The sequence below is a fragment of the Mangifera indica genome, chromosome 6 (genome assembly GCF_011075055.1).
Source record: "Mangifera indica cultivar Alphonso chromosome 6, CATAS_Mindica_2.1, whole genome shotgun sequence".
NCBI lineage: Eukaryota > Viridiplantae > Streptophyta > Magnoliopsida > Sapindales > Anacardiaceae > Mangifera > Mangifera indica.
In genome coordinates this window covers 8443913-8460186 of record NC_058142.1, presented here as the reverse complement: position 1 = coordinate 8460186, position 16274 = coordinate 8443913, and the positions used below count along the sequence as shown (strand labels likewise).

The following is a 16274-nucleotide window of genomic DNA, read 5'->3' as shown; positions in this document are numbered from 1 at the left end:
TTCAACCTTGCAGTCAAACATATCATAATTAGGGTGATGTTGACATTGATAGTTTCTTTTTGTTGACAAGCTTACCAAATAGATGTCAACAATGCTCGGTGGCTTGAGTGATAGCTTAAGTAATAATGGAGGGAATTTTATGCATAAGAGGACATGAGTTCAAATCTTTTTCAATGACATTTCAAGATTAAATTTTTGACTTATTTGGATGTGAGAATTAAGTTGTTTGCAAGAGATAGTCAGTCATATACTCTTGATTTACCTAGTTGTGGGAATTAAATTGTTTGTAAGAGAGACAGTCATATAATAATCTAGTTTTTTTATAGGAGTGTAATTGGTGCATTGCAATACTTAACTTTAGCTATACATGAAATCTCTTTTGTTGTGAGCAAGTTAAGCCAATTTCTTAAAGATAATACTCAACTACAGTCGTAGACATTAAAGAGAATTCTTAGGTACTTAAATGGGAATCTTTAGTGTGGTGCATGGTTTAAATCATAATTAGTTTTAACATTGCCAACCTACTTAGATGCTAATTAGGTAGGTAATTTAGGAGACAAAAAATCAACCAGTGGATATTGCATCTATTTAGGAGAAAATCTAGTTTAGTGGAGTTTTAAGAAACAAAGAGTTGTTGTTGTTGCCTATATAGAATTTGAATATAGAGCATTGAACCAAACAACCATAAAATAACTTGGTTGAAGTGTTTGCTCACTGAAATTGAAGTGAATACATTTTGTACAATAGTCATTTGGCATGCCAATCTAAGTCTAGGTTCATCAGCTTCTAATGTTATGTTTCATGGGAAAACTAAACATATAGGTGCATTAGGTTAGAAAGATTATAGCTTCCAAAATTTTGAAAATTCAGTATGTACCAACATAATTTCAAATAGAAAATTTATTATCGTCTTTCTTCGCTTTCAAGTTTGAAAAATTAAAGAGTAAGTTCAAAGTGACAAATACATCAGTGCTAATGGTTTTTGAGAGTTGTAATGATGAGAGCACAAATGTGGAGGGAAGACACAATTGAAGCTAGTGGAGTCAGTAAATAACTAGTTAGTTGAATGTCAATGTTAAAATATGATTATTCCAGTAGTCTATCTTTTATTACTGATATTATTTTGTTAAGTAAGAAAAGACTTTGGTAATATTCTATTATCAATGATGATATGGTGAATAATATAAAGAATAATTTAATTCTCACATCTACTTTAAGTATTAAAAACTTACCATAATAATCTTGACCTTGTTATAATTTTATTTTTACTTATTAATTTTTTAAGACAAAAATATTCTTATTTTCAATTAACATAACAAGTAGCATGAAGAATATTTTTGAACAATTATACCTAAAGACATTTAAATAAAAGAATATCTTAATATTCTTTTATTGTATTCAACCAAACATAATAATTATTTGTACTTACTAATTTTTATCAAATATGTAATAATTTATATTCAATAATCTTTAAAATAATCTAACTTTGTCATAGTTTTTTATTTTTAGTAATAAAATATTACTCAAACTAGTTTCAAACTTGTGTTTGAGGGAGGATTAGTATATCATTCTTCGATCAAGTCTTACTCATTTCATTCTGAATACTTGGGGGAAGATGTGAGGAATTATGTGGTTGATATATATGAATGATTTTGGTTAAACAAAGGTTGAACTACTTGTTTTGTTTGTGCAATTTTTATTAAAAAAATGTTGATAATAATTCATGACTAACGAAACTACTTGTCCAAATGAAGAAGTGTTGGAAGTCTAACGGCGTTATGAGGAGGAAGTGATACATAGACTTTTGAACACGATTATCATTTTTGAAGCTAAGGAAAGGAACAATTTTGTCTTCTCCAACAAAGCCATGATACAATGCTCTTTCTTCTCCAAATTTTTTTCTACTTCTGTTTTCTTCTTCTCTACATTCATATTGAATGGCTGGAAATGAACAATTTTTATTTCTTTAATAAAATTTTCAATGATCAAGATTGATATTAACTTGGATCGCTAGATTGAATTAATAATTTTTAACTAAAAATATATTAAATAAGTATTTTATATACTTCTTGTATTAAACGTGTACTTTTGCCTTTTTTACGTTTTTTTATGATATTTTTAAAGTACAAAAATATCTCTTATATTTTCAATTAATCACCATAATATAATAACTATATAAAACAAAAAATTCAATTTTTTGTCATTCAAATCTCTAATCTCTCATGATAATTTTTTATAATGGTTGAATTTTAATTATATAGTGAATTATATATTTTACATTTGAATTATTAACCAAAAAATCTATGAAAAATGTTAAAATTATATTTGGTATTATCGTATTTTTAGAAACATATTATTGATGATATGTAGTATTAAATCCTCTGTATATAAGTTTTGTATTTTTTTCATATCCGAATTTTATGGTCATTTTTTTATGAGCGTATTTTTTTACCATTTATCGTATTATACTTATATAAGTCTCGTACCATTTTTTGCATTCTTGCATTTACTAATTAAGATAAATACATTAATAAAAGTTTATTTTTTGTGTTGAATATAAATCTTTGAGATATATTTAGTAATTCTCAGGCGAATCACATTAAAATCGTCTCTCATTTTCTCAATTATTTACACTCAATCATATCATCAGCTCTATTCATTTTCATTTTATTTTTTACCTGAGTCTTGCATACTTATCGCTAGGGTAAATTTTCTTATTAACAACCTATACAACAAATCATCCTGTACATACAACACCATCATCAACTCTATCAAAGACTATATATTGAGTCCGAACGTTTCCTCAGTGGAAATTAGATTCACACGAGATTCTTGCTTGATGAAATTTCTGAACAAACAAATTAAGGTGGTGAGATTTCACATCTAATCATGTATACAATGTGGTTAGGTTTTAAAAAGACAATCAGCCTGTACTAGCTTAATTTGTCAAGCAAGCTACGACAGATTTTACCTTTGGCCACCACAGGCTTGACTATATAAACACCTAATTACTAAAATTTATATATAAGCAACTATCTGTCGTGGTAAATAATTTTTCTATGAATAAGATCATGATAATTAGAATCTTCTTCTAATTAAAATGGCTCACTTCATCCATCAGCCAATCAATAATTACGCTGGGTAAGTTTGGTTGGTTAATCAATTTGTAATCATTCGTGTACTTTTTTTACCCCTTCAACATGATTTTGTATTATTGTTACATTATTACGTAGTTAAAAATAATAATGCTAATATAATGACTGCTTCAGTAAACCTAATCTGAGTGACAAGATTTCTTTCTGATTTGATTTTACCTCAAATTTAAACAATCTTTCTGATACATGTTAGGATGTTGCATCTTACCAACACACTTTGATTTTACGTCAGTATATATATATTTTTTTATTGAAACAAGAGTAAAATTATGTGTATGAATAAATTATATAAACTGAAATGATAATTTATGATTATATGAGGTGATTATTTATTTTTTTTTCTTTTCATAGTCATCCAATCAGGCGACACTTGTTGGAGACTAAAGAGTCTCACATCATATAAAAACAATATAAGTAAGTGGTAAATTGAACCTTAACACAAATTAATTGATTTTGAGTAATATGAATTTTAATGTTTACATTTATAAGTCTAATATATTTTTACATGGTATGAGAGCTCAATACTAAATAACAATGCACCCACCCAAAACGGCAGACCCAACATACCAAGTGGCAACGTATTCAGCTAAATAGCGGATCCAACACCCCACTACGGAGCCAACAGATTATGATGATTACACTTGAACCCAATAGTCTATGATAGTTGTTCTTGAAAGAGGGTGTGTAGTAGATTAAATCTTAATCTAAATGAATTAATTTTGTGTAATATATATTTCAATATTTATCTTTATAAGTTTAATATATTTTTACACAACTATATTAGGTTATATAAATAAATTACTATAATTAATTTATACATCCGATATTATTTCGGAAACAAACCATATTTCAAAGGGGAATATTTACCGTTGAAATGTACTGTGTTTACCAAATTATACAACCTCTGTTATACATATTGTAAAGTAAAATGGGAAGAATCCAATTCTGTGATTATTTGTTTGCTGTGCACCAGTTGAATCATGACAAATATTTGCATGCAATCACAACCCTTCGATCAGCTTTGAAATCTGACATCAATGATGTGATGAGCCATGCGAAATTATGGATCGATCAAAGGTGGTGACATGGTTCGATAAGTCCAATTTAAAATTTTTTTTTTTCCAAAATGTTGGACCCACTAATCTGCAAATTCACACGTGTACAATTCAGAGCGGAGCCATCTTCGGAACGTGCAAACAAAGATCCCAATATAAGCCATACAAGGCCTACAGGTGAAATGCAGCATTTTAGCCTTTTGCACCCAAACCCTAACTGGGCCACCATGGTACTGCTCTCTTCATTAAATTTTGAAGATCGCCCTCATTGTACTCTATTCACTTTCTCATTATCAAATCAATTGATCCCAAGTCTTTGTTGATTTGCTTACTCAAATATTTTTCTGTTTTTTCTTTTTTAATTTTATTTGGGGAGCTTCATTTGTTTTCCTTTTTAACTTATTATCTCCTGACATTGCCGGCCAAAACTGGTTCCAGATGGGACATCACTCCTGTTGCAACAAGCAGAAGGTCAAGCGGGGGCTGTGGTCACCGGAGGAAGACGAGAAACTCATCAATTATATCTCTACTTATGGACATGGTTGCTGGAGCACAGTTCCAAGACTTGCTGGTTTTTTTTCTCTCTCTCTCTTTACTTAGATAAACAGTCAAAAAAAGGTTCACTCACAGTAAACGGAATATCGTTATATCCATCGTCAAATTATTATTCTTTTGTATGATGATGCAGGGTTGCAGAGATGTGGAAAGAGTTGCAGGCTCAGATGGATAAATTATCTGAGACCTGATTTGAAACGTGGGAGCTTCTCTCCTCAAGAGGCTGCACTCATCATTGAGCTTCATAGTATGCTAGGAAACAGGTAGCTCGTTTTTTCCTTTTTTAATAGAACCTCGGTGACACGAGAAAATTTTTATATTCCTGTCTATCTGACATGATCGTTTGTATGTTATTTCATGCACAGATGGGCGCAAATAGCTAAGCATCTACCAGGAAGAACTGATAACGAAGTGAAGAACTTTTGGAATTCAAGCATAAAGAAGAAGCTGGCAAACTTCTCCGATTTTCACAACCGTAGCTGTGCTGAAGGAGTTTACATCCCTTTAACTGAAAACCCTAAGTTGATTCAACAAGACGAGTTCTTCCTTCCTTCTCCTTCTTCAATGTTGCAAACTCTTGCTCAAGCTGAGTTCAAACCGAATCAAAACAATTTCAATGTTGGTCCATTTCATTTTCCTCCTTCTTTGAACCCTTCTTTGCCCACAAGTTCATCTTTATTAGAGAATTCATGTTGGTCATTGCCTAATTTTCTCCCTCAACACCTCGATGATTCATCAAATCATCATCAAGAGAACCATTTTTTAAACAATGATAATAGCAATTTTATTGTTGATCCAAGCATTGTCACAATGGCGCCTTATCATGACAATCCTTTAACGGTTCCTACAATGCCTAAGCTTTGTGACATCCTCGAGGTAGATAATATTTGCAGCGGCATGCCGTCATCATCTGATTCTCCAGAAGCTGGCCCAATTGCAAGACTTGCCAGCATTCATTTTCCACCTGAGTCTTATCCTCAATTGCCAATAACCAATCAAATGGACCACATTGATGCTATCATGTCCACCCTACAGCCTGCGTCCTTGTCATCATCATTATCACCATTATCAATAATGCAGTATTTGACAAACCCTAATGTTCCTGCAACCACCTGTGGTCTATAGACATCATCCGCAGAATGAAAAGATTTTTAGGTATTCCATGTATTCAATTTAATAAGTAGCATGCATTTATTCCTTTAAATATGCACAACATGGAGAGTGAAACTTCTTACAGGATAACCTATGTGTTTTCTAGCTATATTTTTTTCCATGAATATGTGTGTGTTCTTTCACATGTATCTTATTACCTAAATTTACTCATATATATTTAAATTTGTATATCAGTCACTTCTCTAGTGACAAACAAATTAAAAGTCTCTGCATTTGGGCATGTGAAAGCTACTTTCTTTACATCTCCATTCTGCCTTCTTTAATTTCCCCCTTTTCCATTTTTTGCAGCTACTTTTATAGATGGGGACATTATATAGTACGAATTCAGTGGTGTATAAAACTTTTTTTTAAGATTTTATTGAACCGCATAACTAGCTCAGTACAGTGCAAAGTCTTAGAGTTAAAATACTCATCGAATGAAAGATCTAGTGTTTATAGCCTTCCCTAACAGGATAAAAATGTCAGAATAATGTCACCAAGTTCACTTTAGATTAAATCTAAGCCCGATGCAACCTTCCACGCTGGTGGATGGGTTATCTATTTTGACATGTTGCTTTTTGGTTCTGCTTTTTCTTTTCTTTTTCTCATGTATGGTTATCTTTTTAAAGTATCAAAGCATTGACTTAAACACATTCATGTCTCTCTTGTCAATCACTTTGTTGATCCTCATAAAGTCTTCGAAGGAAGCCAATTAGTCTTGCCTTAGAAATGAAGTGAAAGGTCCACTCGAGTCCACTAGGATGGTAACAGTTGCATGGTGGTGGTTATGACAAGAAATTTATATTAACTTAATTTACTGAATATTTTACACAATGATAAAAATATACACCTGCACAGCGGATAGAGGATGATGATCAACTTATATTTATTTAATTGTCACGTCAAATGTTTGGTTCAAATGATTAGATGACATTTTTGTCACGTGGGTTAGTATAATTACTTGCCGTAGAACGGTCTTACTGGTTTAAATGTGGAATAATTGTTCCATGTGCAGCTTCATGCCTTGCATTATGACATTAAAATTTTGCTTGTTGCTTGTACACTTCACGGTTACTATAGTAACAACCATTGAATGTGGTGGGATTTGTTACTCATAACAACAATAAGCTAGCTCGAGCTTGGTTAAAATTCAATGAGTTAGAGCATGGCATGCTCATTGTGTAAGATCATAGCTTGATCTCTACTCGGAAGCTACTCGTTTGTGAATTTTATTTGATTCTACTTTGAATTTGAACTCAGTGGTGAGTAAACAACAACCCAAATTGTAGCTCAAAACTACTATTCTATGAAAAAAAAAATTAGAAAGGGACAAATTTGATGGCTTCGTATGATAATTAAAATATCATGGCCTTTGTTTAAACAGTTAAACTCAAGAAAGAATCACATTTACAACTATGAAAAATTCTCTTCCAATGAACTAAGGTTAATACAAGTATGGTTATCCAATTAATACAAAATAAACATTGACGTTGTACAAAAAATAAATACAATGATTGTATACTCTAAAATATTTCGTCAAACTGATAATGAGAAACCTAAGTGAAAGTTATTGCACAGATCATGGAAGCTAGAGAGGAAAAGGAACATATCAAACACGCAGAGAACCAAAGGCAACTCTTTTATTAACAAAATTAAAGTTTACCTCAAAATGCTTTGTGCATGCATGGTAAATAGGGAAGTTTGTTAAATATATGGAATTCATATTGTCACAAAAGATAATGGGTGGGCAAAGGAGATTAACACCAATTTCAGCAAGCACATGTTGCACCCAAACAAGTTTGACCATATATTGAATAGGCAACAACACGATATTTAGCTTTAGTGCTGGAGCATGTAATAGGATGTTGTTTGTGGGATAACTTTTTAGACATGAAAGGGAAAATGTGAAGACTAAAATCAAATGTATTGGTTGAAAGTATCTCTATACGACTGATTTTAAATTTTACGGCGAAAGAATAAGGGCCAAAACTAACAAAACAAAATCCTTAAGAATTCTTAGGACCAGGGTTTTGATTTATACATACTTTATTTAGAATATTGTGACTTACTAACGTTTGCCGGCTCCACTAATATAGGAATGCAAAATTTTGATCTTCTACAAGTCCTCACACAACAATAAGGATCCTATTCAACCACATGGAGGAGTCAAGAAACCCTCATGAATCCAGCAAAGTAGTAAAGAACTAACACAAATATTAGTTCATACTAAATTGGTTGAATGTGCGATGATTTTGTGAAGAGATTGAAAGAAACAAAATTTTCTTCTCCTTTGATGAAGGTTGACTCACTCAAATAAGTGAGATAAGTGTTTAATTTATACTAAACGCTTTGCCCTAATTAACCCTTACAAATATCACTTCGGCCACTTAACTTTTGTGTTTTTGTGTTTGACCCCTAAAGGTTTGTAATCTTATACTTAGGCATAACAATGAGTGTCGAATCCATTTGATGTAGATTAAAAAAATCGCTACATAATTCATTCTATATGTAATATACTAATACCTTTAAATCTTAAAAAACAATCATGTATTGTGTATGAGTCATTTCCTGTTATGTTGGTAGTAAATCAAATCGTATTTAAGCTACAATTAATTAGTTTTTTTATTTATAGATTATGAGCGACATCTAACAATACATCATAATCATCCAAATGATAGAGACTCAATAGAATATTGATTTTATATATTCTTTTATCAACCGATATTTCACCAGGACTAAAGTATATGTACAGTGTCTCCCTCATATCATCCTTAATGTTAGTGTTTGATTAGTCAAACAATAGTTAAATTAATACCAGATCAAACACCAACTCATTCTCATTATGATTATAGATTTATAATAAATTATTATAATCAAACTGTATAGTGAGATATCTACTCATATATCTGAGAGTAATGAATCCTATGTCAATTCATCATAGTAAGAGTATACATAAAATGGTTCAAATTATAAAATCAGATAGAACCATTTGAAATTCATAGTTTGCTTTAGATTTGGTTCAAAAAGGGTTTGGTTTGGATTCAAAAAATTAAAAATGATTTGATTTTAATTATAGTTTGAACTATTTCATAATCGGACAAAGCCTTAATCCATTTTTAAATACACACACGCACACATATGTGTGTTTTTTTTTTAAATGGTACATATTTTCATATTTGATATAAACTATATTAATATTTACCTCTAATTTAATACATAAACATGACAATAAAATACAAAATAAGGCATCAAAGAAAAAGATGAAAATAAGTTTTTTTTTTCTAATTAACAACAATATATTAATCAAAATTGCATATGAAAACTATGCCATTCAAGATTTAAAAATTTTCCATCACATATATTTACAAGCACTTCATTTTGCTTATTTACAATTAGTAATACATTTAATTATATAGACACAATGCATATTCTTAATTTTTATTACGCTGAGATTGAGATAATATTTACATTAAAGATGATTAAAACTCAAGAATCTTTATAGATATATAGAGAAATAAAATATTAAAAATGTAATTGATAACACATCCTTTGTTGATAATATTTTATTTTACTTTTATAGACCCAAACAGCAAAGTAAACAATACTAAACCCTAGATTACGAGATATATTATAATTAGGAAAGTGAGAAAAATAATGAAAGGGGAAAATGAGATATGTTATTGTAGGATGTATGCCCATACTTATTGAGTATTTGTCAATCAAACCTTTTTTGATCATTTTTATAGGTGAAAGATGATTAGTGATTATATGACGATGGATTAACGATAAATCAGTATGAAGGGAACTATCAAATGATAATGTTTATTTTTGTATGATGTTTTATATTTTGTATACACTCTCTTTATGGTTTTGTTTGATTGATAGTTATGATACTTGGGATTATTTCTACAATTATTTGAAAAGGGCATTTTGGTACTTTCCTTTTGAAGGCAAACTTTTTTTTTTAATTTTTTTGGAGGGGGGTTGTTGTTGCACTTTTTATGGTTTTGTTTAATGTATGGCTATTCAACTTTTAAGTATAGCATAATATTTATATCATTTATGTGTTATACACAATTATCAGGCCGAGATTCTAAATCTCACAATACCTCGTCATTTTTCCACATTAAAATCTAATATAATTCATACTTAAAACAAACCAGTGGGAGTTATAAAAACATAAAGATGGGAGAGAAATGAAGCAAAGATCATACAAAATCTTCTTCATCATGCTTTGTTATGACCTATAAAATAAATTGTCAAAATGTAGACGAAACATTAGGATTTTACTCCAAAATGATGATGTTTATTATAAAATTATAGGCTAAATTTTGTGGGTTGGGCTTGTGATGCGAATCAAGCCAAACCAAGCCTAACTTAAATTTAAATTGTTTAAAAATACAAGCCCAACATATTAATCGAGCTTGGTCTATTTGAACTTTTTCTAAGTTACAAGTCAAATTTAAATAACTCAAATCGAAGCCACTCCAATTCCGTATGTGGCACATCTATAGGCTCAAAGGCTTAATGGCTTTCGTTGTGACTTCAAATTGCTCTCCCAACTGGGTCTATAGACATGCCATCCATGGATTTTGTACAAATTCACATTTATAGTTATCTTCTGAATGTTGTCTGGCACAACGAAATTCTAAAACGGCAGTTTTGGCTCTGTTAGTATTTGAAGCAATTAAATGAGCAGCTTGTACAGTTAAGGCTAGAGCTCTCTGAATCAGAACAGTTTCTCTTTCAGAAGAAAACTCCATCCCAGGCCAACTTCCCCAGTGCAACGGCAGTCTCTTAAACTAAAACGAACCTGGCGAAGAACTTGTAATCAAGCAAGGCTTACTGGAATCATGTGAACTAATTTCAGTGCAAAGAAATTCATCATCAAAACAATACACTTCTTCATACTGATACTTTTACCATAAACCGTGCCTACCAGGAATATGGGGTTTCACATGTTCACACTCATTCATGTCGAGGTATAAGAGGCAGTTCCACCTAAAAGAACCTTAGATTTTGATCATCAGATCAAGATTAAAAGGTTTAATTACTCTTGGATTGAAACAAATCATGGATGCAGCTACATTTTATGATTATTAAGACTACAGACATCTCCATAACAATCCAAGCAACGACATATTCTTGCTAGAATATAAAGCACAATTTTTTAAGTGAACAAATGCCTGAACAACAGTCATGGGCTTGGAGTCATGGTTCGTTCAAGCCAGTGATATGTTGAACATGACAGAGCAAAAGTGTATTTGATTTGCTTTAGAGTACCATAATCTAGGGCCGTACTTGAATTTGATCCTCCTTCAATCAAAATTTTGACACAAATGGAGTTACTAAGCAGTAATTCTTGACCGACCCTTGGCTATTCTTCGAGCAATGACTCTCCGTCCACCCTTGGTTGCCTTGCTGTGCAGGTTTAACAGTGAATTAATAACACAAGTATATTCTACACATTTATTCAAAAGGCAATAAAAATGTGAATTCCTCTGAAAAGGCACCCAACCAGGTCAAGGTGAGGTTCCAATTTCCAACATAGCCCAATTAAAACAAAAAGTTGAATCAAAATATGCATCCTGAGAAATCAAATTAGTATTTAAATTCATGCAATTAAATAACTTAATGATGCCACTTTAGAGGTCCAATTTACTAGCGACAAAATTTTGGTTAAGAGAGTAAAGGAGTTCAAAAGCTTACAAGTTATACAGAACTGTAACACAACATAAAAAAAGACAGATTCACATTGTCTAAAGTCAAGCTAAATTGCTTGAATGAACTTAATGATGCCACTTTAGAGGTCCAATTTACAAGGGACAAAATTTTGGTTAAGAGAGTAAAAGAGTTCAAAAGCTTACAAGTTATACAGAACTGTAACCCAACATAAAAAAAGACAGATTCACATTGTCTAAAGTCAAGCTAAATTGCTAAGTTCAGTCTTCAAAGAAGAGGCAAAACAAGGAAAGAGATTTACCGGGCAAAAAATCCATGATTTCTCTTACGCCTGATGGTGCTAGGCTGGAATGTCCTTTTGGGGAATAAAAGCATTGGCTCAGTTGATGAATCCCCTGCAAACAGAGACTTTCCAGTCACCAAAAATTAAAAAAATAAAATAAAATAACAGGTCAATGATTTCACTGCTAACCAATCCGCAGCAAATTTAAAGCTCAAATGGTGGCGGAGAAATAGTTTGTAATAGACATATTTTTGTAGACACATCCATAACAAAGACGTCCCTCAGCTAGCAGCAAGTGCAATTGTTTCATGCATAGTGACAAGATTTTCCCTATTAATATTTCTGCTAAAAATAAAAAACATGTTCCCATATTGAGAAAGAAAAAAGAAATCCAAAGCAGAAAGAACCACAATATCAGTTAGAGTTGTTCAAAAATATTCAGTAACTGAACTGAACTGATATTCGAATAGAAAACTAGACCAAAAAAAAGTTATCTGATAAAGCAGTTTCAATACCGGTTCAAGAAAACAACAAAACCAGTTTCATGGTTCGATTACCAATTTGTCTATTTTTAAAAAACCAATTAACCTAACCAAACCAATTTTCAAAAAATTAAACAAAAAATAATAATAAAGTAGAATCCATTCCAAGAAATTAAGGAGATTAAAGGGATTAAGAATTAAGAAAATGAAAACCCATATATGAATCTATCTCTCACTCTCCAAAATCATCACAAACCCAATTATTATTATTTTCCCAATAAGAAAAACAAAAAATTAAAATTATACACATCTTAATGAGAGAGAGAAAGGTTGTTTGTACTTTCTTCTCTTCTTTTAAATCTAAATCAAAATACACCATCACAATCTTCTCTTCTTTTCATTTTTATTTTTCAACAATTGATAGATACTACAATTTTAATTATTATTATTATTTGTTGTGTATTTATTGGGTTATTATTCCTCAAATCTACATCTTACCGCACATCTCAATCACTCACACACACCAAAATCCATCCCATGATTATTCATTTCGATTCTTTAGAGAGACAATTTCTCCTTTTTTTGTTCTAGAGAGAGAAACCCTCTGAATTCTTTCACTCAAAACTCTAAACCTAATTTTCTTTTAATACAGCTGAACCAAAACCCAATTAGTTTCTCTTCCTTGTTGATGGAGCAATCATCCAGGTTCTTTTCTTAGGGTTTTTTGGTTGGATAGTGAGAACTGTGTGACGGAAATGAAACAAATAAAAAGAAGCCACCTGAAGGTGAAATTTAAGTGCAAGCACAAGAAGAAGACTGTTTCTCAGGTTGAAAAATTGAGAAAAATTTTGGTTTAAAACTGGTTAACCAAAAATTCAGTTTGACTAACCAATATTTTTCAGTTTGATTCAAAACTGGTTTGGTTTTGGTTTACAGTTTCATCTGAACAGAAAATTCCATTAAGTTCAAAATAGCATCAAAACTGTTTGATTAGCAGGTTTTGTCCACCACTAATATTGGCAACAGAAAGGATTTCAAGGAACACTTAAAAGGTCTTATTATGAAAATTGAATCAGAGAATCTCACCCACACCAGCTATTACTGACAGGACATGACTAAAACCAATCTGGTCGCTTACACTCTCAAGAAGAACTTAGCTCTGCTAAACCATCATCATTTTCAACTACATAAACAAAACCAGCAATTTCACTTAACTCAAAGCACTCAAATTCCCCAAAACACCTCATTTACATTAGAAAACCATATCAAAATTGCAAAAACTAGATTGTTTCTTCGATCAAACGACTACAAAAGCTACAACTATAGTTCTTGCTACCAACATCTAACTTCAAAACAATAAAAAACACAACACCTAATTAAATTAAAACAGATTTAAAACAGAACACCAAGAAATAAACAAATACATAATAAACGTACAAAACAATGGAGGGTGCGAAAGTGTACCATTGGGTAAGAAGAATTCGAGAGAGGGGAGGCCATAGGGGTGGAGGAAATCTTGGGAAGAGAGTTTCGAGAGAGAAAATGCATTGTTTTGAGGGGGAAGATGGAGGGAAGTTTGGATTTTGGAGAGAGATGGGAACAGGTGGGGGTTTTGGGTGGTGTTGGGTTGGTGGAGCAAAGGCGTTTTGGATACGAAGCGGTTCAGCAGAGATGCTCCGGTTCGGATTAGTGTTTTGGTAGCCATGGATTCTGAGTTTGGTTTCAGAAATGACGTGTAGTCGCTCTGATAAACCCTATGAGTGGAGATTTTCCTGTGAGAAAACCCACCATTGTTATTTGTTATTATTAAATTCAATAAAATAAAGGCCAAAAGAGGTATTTCCACCCAAAGTTTAGCGCATTCCCAGATATATAAGTAAATTTTTAAAAATTTAAACACTTATTCAAAAACTTTTAAATTTAATTAAAATTATTAGTTATAAAAAATAAAATTATTTTTTTAATTATTAAACCTTAAAATCTTAAAAATTTATATTATTTTCTCCCTTAGTTTGAAAGATTAATAATTTCTTTCAAGATTAAATTTTAAAAGATTCATTTTTTCTTTTAAAGTTTTAATTTTCCAACAAAATTTTTCTCTCTCTGACAATCGACACCCTTAGACCATATCTCTCTCTTTTTCCAAACTCGACTTCACTAGAGAATACAAGTCTTTATTTGGACGAAGACAAATTGTTTTTGTCTAGACAAATCGATGAGATCATTGATTCGACTTCATCTGTTGGAATTGACGATCACATTTGGAATCAACGAATAACCAATAACAAAAGGCGACAAAAGCACAACGGATTACAACTAATTCGACAGAAACAAGACGAATTTAGAGAGTTGATTTGATGGTCTTCGATTTATTGTCAACAATAACTTTTTAACCTGTCATCAGAGTTGTCAACAATGGCAAAAGGAGAAGGGAGAAAGGAGAAAGGAGATGATGGTCATCGCAGTCATTAAAGAGAAGAAAACCCTAAAGGTGTGGGGGAAGAAAGTTACTTTTCAAAGTTAAGACTTGAGTGAAACATCAATTTTCAAAACTTGGAGAAAAATGAGATAAAATTATATATATTTTTAATATTATTAGTAAAATAACAATTTTGACTCTAGCGCTAATAAAAAATTTTAACAAAAGTTGATTTATCAGTGAGTATTTAAATTTTTAAAACCTCACATTGTATTTGGAAATACGTTAAACCTTAGGTGGAAATAAGTCCATTGGCTTAAAATAAAAGGAATAATTAACATAAAAATAAATATTTGTTTTGTTTGAAATTTCAATTTCCATTTATTCAAAACTTTTGATCTAGGCTAACTCATTAAAATAACAACAATTTTGTAGGGGTTATGCAAAATTGATCTTCAATCTACCAAATTGAATAAAACTCCCCTAACCTTTCAACAAAACCCTAGTCTTTTTCAGAAAAAAAAAAAAGCAAAGAAAAACTCCCTGCCAATCTCTCCATCTTAAAATGAGTTAAAACAAAGTCAAAAGGACATTTTATGTAAAGAGGTAATTTTGTCTTACCCTAATCTGTTTGCCACAAAGAGACCCTTGAATTGACAAATCTATTTTTAACCCCCCACAAAATTGATTATTTTTATTCACTACCCTTTTATTTATGTGTTATCATATGAAATAATGAAAGACTAACTATTTCTCATATGAACTATATCAAAACAATAATTTTTCATCCTTGAAGTGAAAAAAAAAAAAGGATACTTTCCCACATTTCGTTATGCATTAATAATGAAATTAATTAATTTTTAAGACAATTATGCTAAAAAGACAAAAATACATTTTTTAACATTAATAAAAATACCTTTCCTAACTTTAATATTTATTAAAGATAATAACAATTTATCCATAAAATTTATTAAATATATTTTCACTTTTATTTTATAAAAAAAAAATTTAACAAACTTTAAATAGTCATAACAATAGAATATCGTCTAAAGTTGCACCATACCATATCAATGCTAGTCGATATCACATTAATACGATATAATTTCAATTAAATCATACCATTATCGTATTATTTTGACCAAATCGCATCATTTTGATATAATACGATTTTTTCCCTCGTTTTAATTATAATAAATGTAAATATAGTTTTGAGATTAGTTGGTGTTATGATTTCATTTTTTTTTTAAAGAAAATAATCATCTAAATTATAAATTTTTTAGTGGGTCAGTAAGAAAAAATTAATTTATTTATACTCTAAAGATACGAGTGATATTATTCCTATAATATTTATTTAATGTATTGACTAACAAAAATATTTTTTAACTGTTAAATTAGTATTTGACTTTTGCCTTTAACAAAGGTGAGATAAAATTATTTTCCGATTATAAAAATAAAAATGTAACATTTTAATATGGTTTAAAAGGAAAAAAA

At 30.7% G+C, this 16274-nt stretch overlaps 2 protein-coding genes across 2 annotated transcripts; one reads left to right on the top strand and one right to left on the bottom strand.

The window, feature by feature from the left end:
• The first annotated feature begins 4403 nt into the window (after nt 1-4403).
• On the top strand, nt 4404-6178 carry LOC123219820 (transcription factor MYB26-like). The gene is made up of 4 exons (XM_044641815.1): nt 4404-4440; nt 4649-4781; nt 4899-5028; nt 5131-6178. The coding sequence occupies exons 1-4, from the start codon at nt 4438-4440 to the stop codon at nt 5888-5890; spliced, it is 1026 nt and encodes a 341-aa protein (XP_044497750.1). The 5' UTR covers nt 4404-4437; the 3' UTR covers nt 5891-6178.
• Nucleotides 6179-10954: 4776 nt separating this feature from the next.
• LOC123219818 lies at nt 10955-14154 on the bottom strand. Its single transcript, XM_044641814.1, has 3 exons — nt 13829-14154; nt 11901-11994; nt 10955-11338 (listed from the first exon to the last, which is right to left on the bottom strand). The coding sequence occupies exons 1-3, from the start codon at nt 14067-14069 to the stop codon at nt 11266-11268; spliced, it is 408 nt and encodes a 135-aa protein (XP_044497749.1). The 5' UTR covers nt 14070-14154; the 3' UTR covers nt 10955-11265.
• Between the last annotated feature and the right edge of the window lie 2120 nt (nt 14155-16274).